General features: G+C 39.2%; 1 protein-coding gene and 1 non-coding gene across 5 annotated transcripts in view; one reads left to right on the top strand and one right to left on the bottom strand.

The window, feature by feature from the left end:
* The window catches only part of BABAM2 (BRISC and BRCA1 A complex member 2), a 397,415-nt gene that overhangs the window by 112,199 nt on the left and 270,751 nt on the right, over nt 1-14,465 (top strand). For all 4 annotated transcript variants that reach the window (XM_053201072.1, XM_015064178.3, XM_053201074.1 and 1 more), the window contains one exon: nt 10,106-10,300. In XM_053201072.1, the coding sequence (XP_053057047.1) occupies nt 10,106-10,300 (195 nt within the window). The remainder of the gene's footprint in view (nt 1-10,105; nt 10,301-14,465) is intronic.
* LOC113592541 (U6 spliceosomal RNA) lies at nt 10,797-10,899 on the bottom strand. The gene has a single exon (XR_003412448.1). It is a non-coding gene; the product is annotated as a U6 spliceosomal RNA (small nuclear RNA).

Genomic DNA, 14,465 nt, shown 5'->3' with positions numbered 1-14,465 from the left:
GTGGGTGGGGCTGCCTACTGAATGGCATTTCAAAGTTCAGATTTAAGATTCCTCGTTTTGCTTTTTTTTTCTATTATGAGTCTGGCAATTCTATCATTGGGGAAATCACATGGAAAAGTGATTTTTCAGCTACTAAGGTTAATTGTGGATTTTGTTCAGGACTTTACCTTTGTCCTTCTTAAAGATACGTATTGGCCCTGTTCTGTACTGATGTACAGTCAGGATCACTTTACCATTAGTAGCCAGGAGGTTTTATTGATTGTAAGCCAGGGAATGGACTGCTGTATTTTATCCTGCAGGGCAACAAAAAAGCCCTTTTAGAAAGATCCTAGGTCACAAAAAGTTAAAAAAAAAAAAAAAAAGAATTCGGGGAAGTTGGATTTTGGTTGAGAGGCAGGTCAGAACCTTGGAGAGTTCTAGAGAAAGCTGAGGGAGAAATCACAGCCAGAAGCTTTCATGGATGACCCAAATAGATTAGAGTTTTTGAGAAGATACCAATTCCATTTTGCTTATTATCAAGATATGTATGGTTTAAGGTGACAAATCCCTAAGCATGAGCTGTGTATTTGTACATTAATTGAGACTTGGGGCTGCTGTCTTAAACTAGAGAAAATGCTTTTCTTCAGCACCTCTTCTTGTGGGTCCTCCAAGTCATCTAATGGGTCTGGCTTCTCTGGCTTCCTCTTATCAGGGATTCTGGTATCAAGACGAAGATGGTCACAGATAGGAAGGGCAAAAGGAGCATGAGATTTCACTAAAGTATTTACTGTGTATTAGATGAGACCCATTTTCCCAGCAGTATTTTTTTCAGATGATGTCTTAGGTAAAACTTCAACAAAACCAAAGCCAGAGCCAAACCCAACCCAACCCAACCCAACCCAACCCAACCAAACAAAAACCAGAATGGCAGCGGTGTTCTGGTTAAAGCAGGATTTAAAAGGTCTGGAGTGCCTTCTCCTCCTCCCTCAGTAGCCCCTGAACACAGGCGGCACCGTCACCTTGTTTCACCAGTGTATATTCAATTTACATGTCATATACAGTTCCTAAGTAGATATGAAGATTTAATCTAACTGTTTCTAGGAGTATCTTTTAAAGCTCATATTAACTCCAGAAATGGTCTTATATTGGTTGTCTCCTTACCTGTTCATTTGGGTGTCAGAGATTTGTATCTTTTCAGTTAGCTCTTCTGTACTTCCCAGAACCCATTGAGTTTTCAGAGACCGTCATTAACAACAACTTCAAATATCATGGCAACAATCTCAGATCTCAGACTCAATAGGCCCTGCTTATAAGGCTGAAGATAATTATTAGAGTATTTGAAAATAAAGCCACTGAGGATTACAAAATGACTCTATTTAATTTTTTGCCTTACCAATATTTATTTTTGTGGTACCCTACAAATTTTAGTGGAACAGAATGCAACTGCGGGGTACTCTCCCCTACCACCTACCCCATTTTGTTCTTAACACGTGAATTTTCTTAAAAGATAGAAGTTAAACAGGAACTACAAGTTAACTGTAAGGGATATGCTTGTGAGTGCTGTGTTGTCTTTTTTGTTAGCCGCATGACTATAAATGTGTGGAGGGTAGTTCTATGCAGGTAGAAGTAGACTTGCTCTGTGTAGTCCCAGAGTTAGCTTCTCTTAATTCAGCTTCCCTGTCACCCACCCTTAAACGTCATGCTATGTTAACTCTACTTTAAGAAGTTGCTGTATTTTAAAAAAAGTATAAAAAAAGTTTAAAATAATTTCATTTAAGTCATTTTAGGTGATGTTTTAGAGGAGCTATTGTACACAGTGTAGACATTCATTTTTGATAATATGTGGTCCTCTTACAAATAGGTCAGTTAGAAGACTTATTTCTATCTTTTGTATCCCCTAGATGAAATGATATTTTAAAAATTCATGCTGTCCAGTTACAGTTCTTGTTAGAAATGTAAAATGTCACCGGTCATTTCCTAAGACTTCCATTCAGAGGAATGTTAACACAAAAGAGTTTTGGTTGAGAGAAGCATAATGAATTCCTACAACTGTTGCCATTACATTATAGCATATTGCAGTAGCTTTCTGGAAATGTTGTGTGAGGTTTGGAATTTAAGAAACAGTTCAAGGTTACTTAAAGCATATTTATCTAGGGTTAAGCGATGCAAGATTTGTTCTCCGGAAGGCTGTGGAACTGGGTAACTTTGAGTTGATAAAAAGAGACAATTGAAGTCTGACCTCATAAAATTTGTAAATGGCAAGTGGAATTTCTTCAACTTGAGATTGGAAGACAGTATGAAATGAGACATTTGAAGTATATTAATCTATTTTTTTTAATGTTTAGTTATTTAATTTGAGTAAGAGAGGGATAGTGAGCAAGCAGGGGAGGAGCAGAGAGAGAGGGAGACAGAGAATAATCCCAAGCAGGCTCTGCACTGTCAGCACGGAGCTTGACGGAAAGCTCGAACCCATGAACCGTGAGATCATGACCTGACCTGGAACCACGAGTCAGACCCGTTAACTGACTGAGCCACGTGGGCGCCCCTACTATTTCAAATTTGTAGTTTTCCAGTATGAAAATACGTGCATGTGTTATTTATGTGCACATACACACATTTATTTATTTTATTTTTTTATTTTTTTTAACGTTTATTTATTAAAAAAAATTTTTTTAATGTTTATTTATTTTTGAGACAGAGAGAGACAGAGCATGAACAGGGGAGGGGCAGAGAGAGAGGGAGACACAGAATCTGAAACAGGCTCCAGGCTCTGAGCTGTCAGCACAGAGCCCGACGCGGGGCTCGAACTCACGGACCGCGAGATCATGACCTGAGCTGAAGTTGGCAGCTTAACCGACTGAGCCACCAAGGCACCCCATTTACACACATTTATATACATTTGGAAAGTATAGAACATTTAAAAGAAGGAAAAAAGAACTCTTCTAAATAGCTCCCAACTGTAGACATCAGTTGTTAACATTTCTTCTAAATAATTTTTTTTATGCACAGGTGGTTTTTGGTGTGTAGGGGCTTAGGAGGGGATGGGGACAATCAAGTCAAGATCTTAATGTATATGTAGTTTTGTATCTGCCTTCATTTAATATTTTGCCAGTATTTAATAGTATTTTCTGTGCTCTTGCACCGTATTTGTAAACATACTGGCTGCGTATTCCTTTGAATGACTATAACAGTTTTTCAACTGTTATTATCAGGCATGTAGGTTATTTGCAGTTGCATGATATTTTAAATGACTGTACATTTTTTGTCTATGATACTTTCCCCTTATTTTTTTTTCTTAGATAGATTCCCAGAAATAGGACTTCTAGGGGGTTTTGAGAATGAAACTGCTTATATCATTTTTCACTCTCATGTGTGAAAGTGTCCCTTAAACTGCATCCTCACTAGCATTAGCTGGTTGCTTAAAAAGTGATGGGCTGGCTGAATCATGAGTCCCGTGAGAGAGCAAGAAACACTTTATGGGACCAAGGACCCATCTTGGAGTAAAAGTCAGGCTACTGAGTTCACATTGACACCTGATTCAAGGGAAGCTAGTTGAACCAGGGGAGCTAGGGTATGTAGCCTAAGAGAGTGGGGGAGAAGGTGCAGCGGTAGCAGAGCTAGAGGTGATCTAGAAATACCCAAGAAGGGCCAAATGTTGGTGCCTTACACAGTCCCAGTGTTGCTTTTTCTGGGGGATAAGAGTAGTCTACTTGGGGAATGGGGAAATCTACTTGGGGAAATCTATAAGTTGTGAGGGAGACTTAACTTTTGTTGTTGATACTCTTTTATGCTATTGGAAAAGTCCTGTTTCTTTTACCATGTGTATATAGTATTTTTTTCAACGAAAAGTTAGTTAACAAAAAAGAACCCAGGAATATTACATTTCTTTGATTATTAATAAGGTTGCATGCTTTTCATTTGCTGTCAATCAGTTTTGATTTCCATTTTATCTGATTGCCAGACAGCGCAAAATTTTGTAGTATGAAATGTCAGGTAATTCCTTTATTAATGGAAATTTTTCGTTATAAGATTTTTGTTTTTAAAGAAAAAAATTTCCCCTTCAATTTCTTTTCTCTCCATTATTAGGCAGTGATGGGCCCCAGGGCTCATTTGCTAATTTGCTTATTTTTCTCCTTTATCCCCCCAAAGATATGAACTTTAGTACATCGTTTCCCAACTTTTTTCATTGATTGATGTGTCTAAATTTGCCTCAGTATGGCTGAGGAGCCATGTTTTCAGTGAGATGTGAATTGAGGGTGAGCTAGGCCTCTGAAAACAGTATCCATCACTGTGTTGCTGACATAAGGAAGCTGACAAGGAACTGAGGATTTGTTGGGCATGTTCAAGGTCGTGGAGCCATTGGTTTGGGAGTGTACATGTGCGGTGGAGTGTGTTGATGAGAGAGAAATGTGAGATGGTTGAGGGTCCCATGAGCAGGAACATCTCTCACATCTGGCAGCCCCAGCAGGGGAGCCAAAGTAGGGAATCCAGAATTAGCACCAGGTGTGAGATGGGTCACGGCTATAGAGAGGCAGGTGCGAACTGTTTGGTTAGCAGCCGATGTTTCAGGGAACTGAAGAGAGGATTGGCAGATTTACATTCTGCACTGTCGCTGTACGCCCCTGAGTATTACCAGAGTTAGCCAGCCTCTCTGGTTAACCTGTCTTTAAAAAGAACTGACATCACACCTTCCCTGAGCTGCTTCATCAGTGTTTAGTGAGAGTGAATAAAGTGTCATAATAGTAGTTAATTCTCTGCTTTTGTCTGTTTACTTTCATTGTATTTTATTGCTTTTTTCTAATGGGGTTTTCATTCCTCATTTTTTAAAAGTTTGTTTGTTTGTTTGTTTGTTTATTTAGAGCGTGAGCAGGGGAGGGGCATAGAGAGAGGGAGAGAGAGAATCCCAAGCTGGCTCTGTGCTGTCAGCGCACAGGCGGATGTGAGGCTCGAACTACGATGAGATTGTGACCTGAGCCAAAATCAAGAGTTGTCTGTTTAATGGGCTAAGCCACCCAGGCACCCCTCATTCCTCATTTTTGATATCTCTTTTCTCTTTTCTTTGGTAGTATGTGTCCTATGCTTACTCTTCATGACCATCCTCATTTCAGATTTTTTCTTTCATGCATTACCAAAAGTAAGTAGAATAAGAACTTAGTATACATAGAATTATACATATTATATATACATATTATAGATATATATACACATATATATGTATATATATAGACATACCTATTTCTCTTTTTTCTAAAGAAGCCTCTTAATTTATGCCTTGACTGCACCATCCCCCTAGCCCCTGTTCCCAAGTGCTGGCCTGCACACTTCCCTGAAGAAACCTTTGGACATCTAACTTGACTAAAGAGAGTGGAAAGCGCCAACATCCTCCATTGTTAGACCATTTAAAAAATATGTCCTAGAGTTAGGAAGTGATCACAATCTTGTAATATTTTCTGTGTTCTCCTCTTCTAAACAAAGTGGTTCTAACCACAAATTACCTAAGTAAAAATGGTCATATAGCAATAATGGGAGGATTTTTATCTTGTTGAGCCTATCTTTACCTCCCCTGATGAGGATGTTTTTTGGCTAAGTCATTTCACGGTGAAGTATGCACTGAATGGCCAAAGAGGTCAAATGCATTTCCATGCATTGGGAGATTATATTTTAATGGAAAGGGACTTGTTGGCATATCTTTATGCATTTAACAATTAGGTTGAATTACTGGACATGAATTCAAATTGGTAAGAGATGTTTGCCAGTTTAGATGCTTTTAGAATTTTTCCTTCTTCTTCTTCTTCTTCTTCTTCTTCTTCTTCTTCTTCTTCTTCTTCTTCTTCTTCTTCTTCTTTTCCTCCTCCTCCTCCTCCTCCTCCTCCTCCTCCTCCTCCTCCTCCTCCTCCTCCTCCTCCTCCTCCTTCTTCTTCTTCTTCTTCTTCTTCTTCTTCTTCTTTATTGTGGAATATAGGCTTGTAACTTGCCAAACAGCTAAAGAAAATGATAGAATTGAAAAAAAAAGAAGTTGAAGTAACTGAAGTTTTTTCTTTTTGTCCTTGAATAGGGACTTGACTACTTGACCAAATGGAAGGTTGCATATTTTTCCTATTAATGTTTAATGATAATCTCTGGAGGAAATGCATAGCAAGCTACATACTGATCATTTTAAGTTTTATACTGTGTTGTTTTATCCTATTGGTACTTTGTGTTCCTGAGTAGCTCAAAAGGAATTTTCAGAATCTTGAAGTCAAGAGATTTGCCAGTGAAGACTTTGTACTCTTCTTATCAAATCAGTTCATAGTTAGGGCTGCCTTTCATTCACTGTATGATGCTGAAGATCTTACTTTTCTTCTGTTCATCAAGTCTTTATTTGAACTTCCCTTAAGACCTATCTATCCTGTAAATAAAAGAGCATTTTGTGATTTCCCCATTGTCATTTAGTGCCTGTAAATCAACCCATTTAGTAGACCAGAATAATTGCTATCCTTTTAAAGGATGCATTTCTTTACTTTTTGTTTGTTTTCTTTTGATAGACTTTTCTGGTGAGATTAGTTATGGTATTAATGAATGTGACTGTTTGGTATTATATAAATGAAACGTGTCACAGTTTGGAAGATTTACGTAACTCAGTGAATCAGTATTTTCTAAATGACCACATCATGATGGTACAAAATCATATATAAGTAAATGATATGTTTAAAGTGCAGGATAGATGGATGGAATTTGATGTAAGAGTATGAAACATTTATGAATATAGTTTCAGATTCCACATTGTAACTAACCTTTAAGAAACTACCACTTGTTGAGTTTCGGTATAGTATCCAAGAAGAATGTATCCAGAATTATTTGTCAAGGCTATTAAAATACTCCTCTCTTTTTAAAGTACATATTTGAGTGAGGTTGGATTTTTTTCATATATTTCAGCCAAAGCAACATATCGCAACATTGAATGTAAAAGCAGGTATGAGAATTCAGCTCTTTTATTAAGCCAGACATTAAAGAGATTTGCAAGAATATAAAACAATGCCATGCTCTGTTTTTTTTTTGAAATCATAGTGATTTCATTAAAAATGTTTTTTTATGTTAACATGTAGTAGGTTTGTTATTTTAACATGAATTAATAAATATTTTTAAAATTTCTTGGTTTTCATATTTAATATAGTAAATGTGATCCCTATAACTCATATAACCAAAAGCTCTTTGGTGTTCTCAGGACTTTTTTTTTAAAGAGTGTAAAAGGTTTCCAAGACCAAAATGTGTAAGGACCTCTGGTATAGTACTTAAGCAGGGACTTGGAGCCAAATTGCTTAAGTTTGAAATTCAACTTGATTTATCGTTTAATAGCTCTTTGACCTTGGACAAGATATTAAACTACTTTTTGCCTCATGTGTAAAGTGGTTAATATAACTTGTAAGGTTGTGATGTGGATTAACTTGAACGTATGAAAAGTTCTTAGAATTTATATAGCACTTGGCAAGCTATATAATTATCACTTATTGAACATTCATAGTATAATATGTATTCTCTTTCTTGATGCTAAATTTCTAGATTTCTGGAGATTGAGTGTTTTGGGGGTATTAACATGGTCTGTTATCAGTAGAGTCCTAGATACCTGCAACCTCTTCTGTAATTCTTTTTCCTCCAAGTCAGTGGTTCTCAGCCTTTCTTGTTCATTCGAATCACCTGGGAAGCTGTAATTAAAACAAACACCCCAATACCCCAGACACACCTCAGATTATCCCACTTGAAACAGAATCTGGAGGTACGGGAGGTGTTTTTCTTGCTCTTCAGTGCTGCTACCAATACCAAGGAAATTTGTAGCATTCCCTTTTCCCCAAATTCCCCAAATATATGATTTAATATTCACATAAATGATTCTTCGAGCCAGGCGCACTCTCGGTAGTACTCGATACCTTGTCAGTACCAGTTAACAGATTCATCTCTGTTCTCCCAGTTGCAACCATCCTATCCTCTGACCATACCTCCCATCCTTCCAGTTCAATCTTTTTAGTGTTTCATCTCCAGCAACTCTTCTATTCTACTCGTTCCTATGTTAGTAGGTATCAAGACCGTTAGTGTTCATTCAGCCAGTAGCACCGGCTGTGGGATTAACTGCCAGTGTTACTGCCGGACACCTACTGATTGACCTAATTGGAGGAGCAAACCTCACCCTAATGAGCACCAGCCTACTAGGCTTTTATTTCATTTGTCATTCTCATTCTGCTTACTGTCCTTGGAGTTGCAGTAGCCCTAGTTCAAGCTTATGTATCTTCCCTATTTATTAGTAAGCCTTTCCCTGTGTGATGATACCTAATGACCCACGAAACGCAGGACCGTTGGTCCTGCCACCCTTTCACTAACCCACCTCCCTTACAGACTTGCTTGGCCTTTTCCTGACTTAACAGCCATGGTCCATAATTGTGATCATTCTTTTGCAAACCCTCTCAGATCTTTTGCCTCTCTTCCTTTCTATTGTGCTTTTCTGGCAAGGTCCCAAGCTTTGTTAAATCCAAATTCCTCTCACTCCACCTTTGCACCCAGGCAACGAAATTTATGCTAATTTGTCTCACTTAAAAACTGTACCTCTAACCCCAGTGGGGCTTTTAGTGCTGTCTGGAATTCCTCCTACATTTTTCCAGTCCATTTATTCTTCTGAATGACTCTTCCAAATGACTGGTTCACACTTCCTTCTCAAACTTCCAATATCATTTCCTTCTTCCTAACTCCCAGCTGATGACCATCCTTCGTGTTTCAAGGAGAACATATAAGCTCTAAGGAGAGAAGTTGGCCCCAAGCTCCTGTCACCTCACACAACAACCTACCTGTGCTCCTCCTCCTTCACTAGTCTTTTCCAACTGTTCCTATGGATGGGCTCTCTGTGCTCATTTCTAAAGCCAGCCCTCTTAGAGATCCCATCCTTATCTACCTGTTGGCTTTCTTTCCTCTTGCTCTTCTGCACCCAGCCCCTTAATGCCCCCCCTCTTTTTCTACATGGACATTCCAGCAGGCTACAAACATCTGAGCAGAACTTTCCCTTGACCCCACACTCCTCCCTAGTTACCAGTTTGAATTGTCTATACTAGCTATGTACACTTTCTACCCATTCTCTCTTAAATGCTTGACAGTCATGCTTTACCTCACCAAAGAGTGCTTTTTGAGGACGCTGTTGATGGCTGTGTCACTGGACCTAGCAGTCAACTCTCAGACCTCCTTACTCACCGTGTCAACACCATTTCACACAAGCTGATCACCTCTTTCTCCTTGTGCCACTCCCTTCACTAGGCTTCTGAGATACATGCTGTTTGCTCCTCAGTAGCATTTATTACTATCTGATGTAGTTCATTGTTTGTTGCTTATTTTGGCCCTCTACAATGTAAGCTTCTGGGGAGCAAGGGCTTGGTTTGTTTTCTTTACTGCCTAGAACAGTGGCTGAAGCTTAATAATAGGCATCTGATAGCTGTTGTTGAATGAATGAATGAATGAATGAATGTGAGCTTAACAAGGACTGCATGCTTACCAAATCTCTCCCCATTCCCAGCTCCTTTCCTTGTTGTCAGCTCTCACAGCCATTTCCTTCCTCTCTCTCAACCTTGTTTTCCTAACTTATTTTCCCTCTTCCCTACTCCGTTCCTATCATTTCCAGACCAAACCATCATCGGTGTGCTTGTGTTTCTGTAGGGTTCCAGTGTTTACGGAACATTTATTTATATCTGGTATAGGTGCGGATGGTCTATGGATCTGGGTTGAATGATGTTAGCATATAATGCTGAATTTATGTGCAGATTGAAAAAAATTAAAATTGTAAAAGAATAAGAGGAAATTAAGTCTCCCAGGGCTAAAATGATGATCTTCTAGGGTATCAAGGTTTCTCATTTTGTTACTACCCGGCTTCACACTTTACTGTCTCTGCCTCCTTCTAATGGAATTTCTCCTTCATTTTCTGCAAGGATTTTTAGAAGACAAGGAGAAGTCACCAAGCTCAAAAGACCCTTGTCACTTCAATTCTGAGTTTATGGCTAATTAAGAGTAATCTTAGATTTTCATCACGGTTTTCCTCTGTGTCGATGTGCTGATGGGATGCTGGATGTGTATGAAAATTCCTTTTCAACTGGTCTTTTATTTATGGCTTCTACAGAACCTTGCCTCCTGGAATCCTTCAAATCCTGAATGTCTGTTGCTTGTGGTGAAGGAGCTTGTGCAACAGTATCACCAGTTCCAGTGCAGCCGCCTTCGTGAGAGCTCCCGCCTCATGTTTGAGTATCAGACGTTACTGGAAGAGCCGCAGTATGGAGAGAACATGGAAATTTATGCTGGGAAAAAAAACAACTGGGTAAGGATTTTCGAGAATGGGGGAAAAAAGGCACTTCATCTGTAATAAAATAATCAATTCAGCTATTCATTTATAGTAAACCCCAGCCATTTCCCTAGACAAGCGTGGTTTTAGTTGCCTGTATACTTTCTCATAATTTAGAGTTTGAAGGGACTTGAATGTTCATCTGGTTCATTGTGTTTCTCAAAAGTCATCTCCTGGGAAGTGTGTAAAATTCCGTCTCCCGTCCTCAGAGCCAGGTGTTCACACATCAGAGGTGGAACTTCAGGACCTGCCTGTGTAACAGGCCCCCCTGGATTGGGGTCTGGTGCAGGTCACAGAGGCCACGTTTTGAGACACAAGTGTCCCCTCCTTTTCAGTGTAGAACGTGTCAGTATCCCAGTCAGATCAGAGAGGTCAGTAACTCTGGCGGTAGCTAGCTTGTATGGAGCCTTTTATCATCTCTTTTTATAATTTTCCTACTTTGTAGGATCTTTTCATTTTTATATTTAGTTATAAAAATAGGGACCGCTTCAGGAGCTTGTGTCATCCTTGCCCAGGGGCCATGCTAATCTTCTCTGTATCGTTCCGGTTTTAGTGTTTGTGTTGCCCAGGCGTGCCCTGTAGGATCTTTTTAAAATGCAAGTCAGGTCACATCTCTCCTCTGCGCACAGCTTTCATCTCTTCTCCCTTTCTCGCGTCGCAAAAGCCCACGTCTTTCCCGTGGACGTGCAGAGGCCCTACGTGCTGCCGTCACCACCGTCCTCTACCCATCCTTGCTTCTCCCGCTTCATCTCTCACTCTCCCACCTAAAACTTTTCAAGTCCAGCCACACTGACACCCTTGCTGTGCTGCGCACACACAGGTGCGCTGCTGCCCTGGGGTCTTTGTGTACTTTTCCCTCCTCTGCCTTCTTTCCCCTGGATGTTCTCACGGCTGAACCCTCCTTTTCGTTTTTCCCCTTGTGTCCTATTCTCTGCATGCCTGTATTAACACCGCCTGTTTTTTTGAAAAGCAGCTTTCTTGAGGTACAGTTTCCTTAACCATAAATTCACCTGTTTTAAGTGTACAATTCAGTGATTTATAATACGTTTACCAAGTTGAGCAACCACGGTCTGGTTTGAGACTGGTTCCTTCACCCCGGTAAGATCCCTCACACCCATTTATGGGTAGTCCTTTTCCTACCCCAACCCCAGGAACTACTAAACTACTTTGTTTCTGTATAGACTTTCTTTTCATACAGTGGTATCGCACAATATGTAGACTTTTGTGACTGGCTTCTTAGGATGATATGTTTGGGATTCTTCCATATATCACTGGTTCATGTCTTTTTATGGCTAAGTAATTTTCCATTTTAGACATGCTGCGTTATGTTTATCCATTCACCTGTTGATGGACATTTGAGTCGTTGCCACTTTTTGACTATTATTATTATTATTTTGGATGCAAAAAGGTGGTTTTATTAAAGCATGGGGACAGGACCCGTGGGCAGAAAGAGCTGCTCCACTTTTTGACCATTATGAATAATGCTGCCATAAACATTCACATGCAAGTTTTTGTAACACCCCATTTTTAAATCACATCTCACACACCCCCACCTTTACTCTGCTCTACTTTTTTTTTTTTGCAACTCTTTTAACATACCACGTGATTAACATGTTGTGTTAATATATGTTGCTGCATAAAGTAATCGTTCCAGAATTTAGTGGCTTAAAGCAACCACATTTATTATCATAGTCTTTGTTTGTCAGGAATCTGTGTAGACCCTGTGCTTCAGGGTCTCTCAGAAGCTGAACCCAAGGTGGTGGTCAGGGCTGCATTCACCTCAAGGCTCAACTGGAGATGGATCCATTCCGAGTTCACTCATGTGGCCGTTGGTACCATTCAGTTCCTTGCAGGCCGTTGGATTGAGGGTCTCGGTTCAGTGCTGGCTGTTGGCCGGGACCGCCCTCAGTTCCTCACCTCTTCACAAGGCCTCTCCACAGGGCAGCTCATAAGGTGGCAGCTGGCTTCACTGGAGCAAGCAAGCAGGAGAGATCAAGAGTGTGTGAGCAAGACAGACGTCATAGTCTTTATAACCTGATCTTGGAAGTGACATCTTATCATGTTTTCTATGTTCTGTTAAGTCCAGTCCACACACAGGGAAGGAATCACCCGAGAGTGTGAATACCCGGAACCATTGGGAGACACTTAGAAATAGTCTACCGCACTCATTTATTACGCTTATTGTTTGTGCATCTTTCCCCACCGACATGTAGAATTTCATGAAGGCAAGGATCTTTGCTCTGTTCACTGTTGTATCAGAAACACCTGGAACAGTGCGGACCACATTGTTTACATTCTATAAACATTGTTGAATGAGTGAGTTAATAAAGTCGGTTTAGTTAAGCATAAAATAACTTGCAGGTTCCCTTCTCCGCGTTTGTTCTTTTAGGTTTCACTTAGCCTTCCTTTTCTTATTAAATATGACTCCTCCCCTTTTATTCTTCAGCCTTTTCTTAAAGGACGTGTTTCCCAAGGTCTTATGCCATGATTATTACCTTTGAATCAGTAGGTCTAAAATTTATTCTTGTTGCAAACCATCTTTTTTGTTCTGTCCAAAGTTTAATAAAAAACCTATTTTGCTTATTTTATTGTGGTAAAAGACACATCAAATTTAATTTACCATCTTCACCATTTCTAAGTATACGGTTTAACAGTGTGGAGTATATTTGCCTTGTTTTGCAACGGATTTCTAGAACTTTTTCATCTTATAAAACTGAAACTCTATACTCATTAAGTACCAGTTTCCTTTCCTTCTAGCCCTTGGCAACTGCCTTTCTACTTTCTGTTTCTATCATTCTGAGTCTTTTAGATTCTTCAAATAAGTGGAGTCATGCAGCATGTGTCCTTTTGTGACTGGCTTATTTCATTTAGCATGGTGTCTCTGAGGTTCATGCAGCTTGTAGTATGTTTAAATTGCATCATTTTTAAGATCGAATAGTGTTCCATTGTAAGTATGTACACATTTTGTTTATCCATATACCTGTTGATGGACGTTTATGTTGCTTCCACCCCTTGGCTATTGTGAATAAAGCTGTATTGTATAAGGGCGTGCTCATATCTTTTCACTGCTTTGAATTCTTTTGATTATATCCCCAAGGGTGGCATTGCTGGACCATCTTGCTAATGTTATCTTTAAGTCTTGAAAAACCTCCTTACTGTTTTTCATAAAGGCTGCACCGTTTTCAGTTTCCATCAACATTGCGGAGTTTAAGGTTTTAAACTATTGGTTATTTTGAAATTTGAATCTGTTCATGTGGATAGTAAGGAAAACTTCGTTGAAGTTAGTTTATCCTCTAGTCCTAGCATTTCTTCTTATTGAGTAATCATCATATTTCTCTTCTCAAAAACAGATGTTAGGTTAATTTGGCATGACTTCTTGGTGAACCTGTGTTGTCTTTAGTGCTGATAGACTCATTTGAAAATGAGAATCACTTCAGACTTTAGTTTTTTTTAGTCTTTGGTTTTTAGGATTTTCCTTCCCACCCAATTCACCCTTTGAATATTAACACTGAATTTAAATATATCTAGTTTTATGGCACCTTTTCTGATCCAAAAAGTTTTTAAATTATAGTTGACCTTTAAACAACACGTAGTTAGGGTCACCGTCTTTCTTCCCCTCCCACCATGCAGTCACAAATCTGTGTGTAACTTTGGACTCCTCCAGAACTTAACTACTAATAGCCTCCTGTTGACCAGAAGCCTCACTGCTAGCATAAACAGTCGATTAACACATACTTTGTATGTTATATGTATTATGTACTGTATTCTTATGATGAAGTAAGCTAGAAAAAAGAAGATATTAAGAAAATCATAAGGAAGAGAAAATACATTTATAGTCCTGTACTGTATTTATTGAAAAATATCTCCATGTAAGTGGACCCATGCAGTTCAAACCTGTGTTCAAGGGTCAACTGTGTATTCACTGGCTCAGCTAATACTCGACTTGTAGTCCATGTAGCTATTGGAGTTTAAATTCATTTAAAGCAGCTAGACAGTTTGAATTTATAGTGTTTTAAAAACTTTGTATTTAATGTTACTGATTCTCCATTCTTCACTTAAAAAACCTACTGCTCTACTCACCCCAGTTTATTTTGATTTATTATTGAGTACTTTGTAAGCATTAGGGCAATGGGTATGGATT

Source organism: Acinonyx jubatus, chromosome A3 (genome assembly GCF_027475565.1).
Source record: "Acinonyx jubatus isolate Ajub_Pintada_27869175 chromosome A3, VMU_Ajub_asm_v1.0, whole genome shotgun sequence".
In the NCBI taxonomy this organism is placed as follows: domain Eukaryota; kingdom Metazoa; phylum Chordata; class Mammalia; order Carnivora; family Felidae; genus Acinonyx; species Acinonyx jubatus.
Note: the sequence above shows the minus strand (reverse complement) of the source record. Positions and strands in the feature narration are given on the sequence as shown.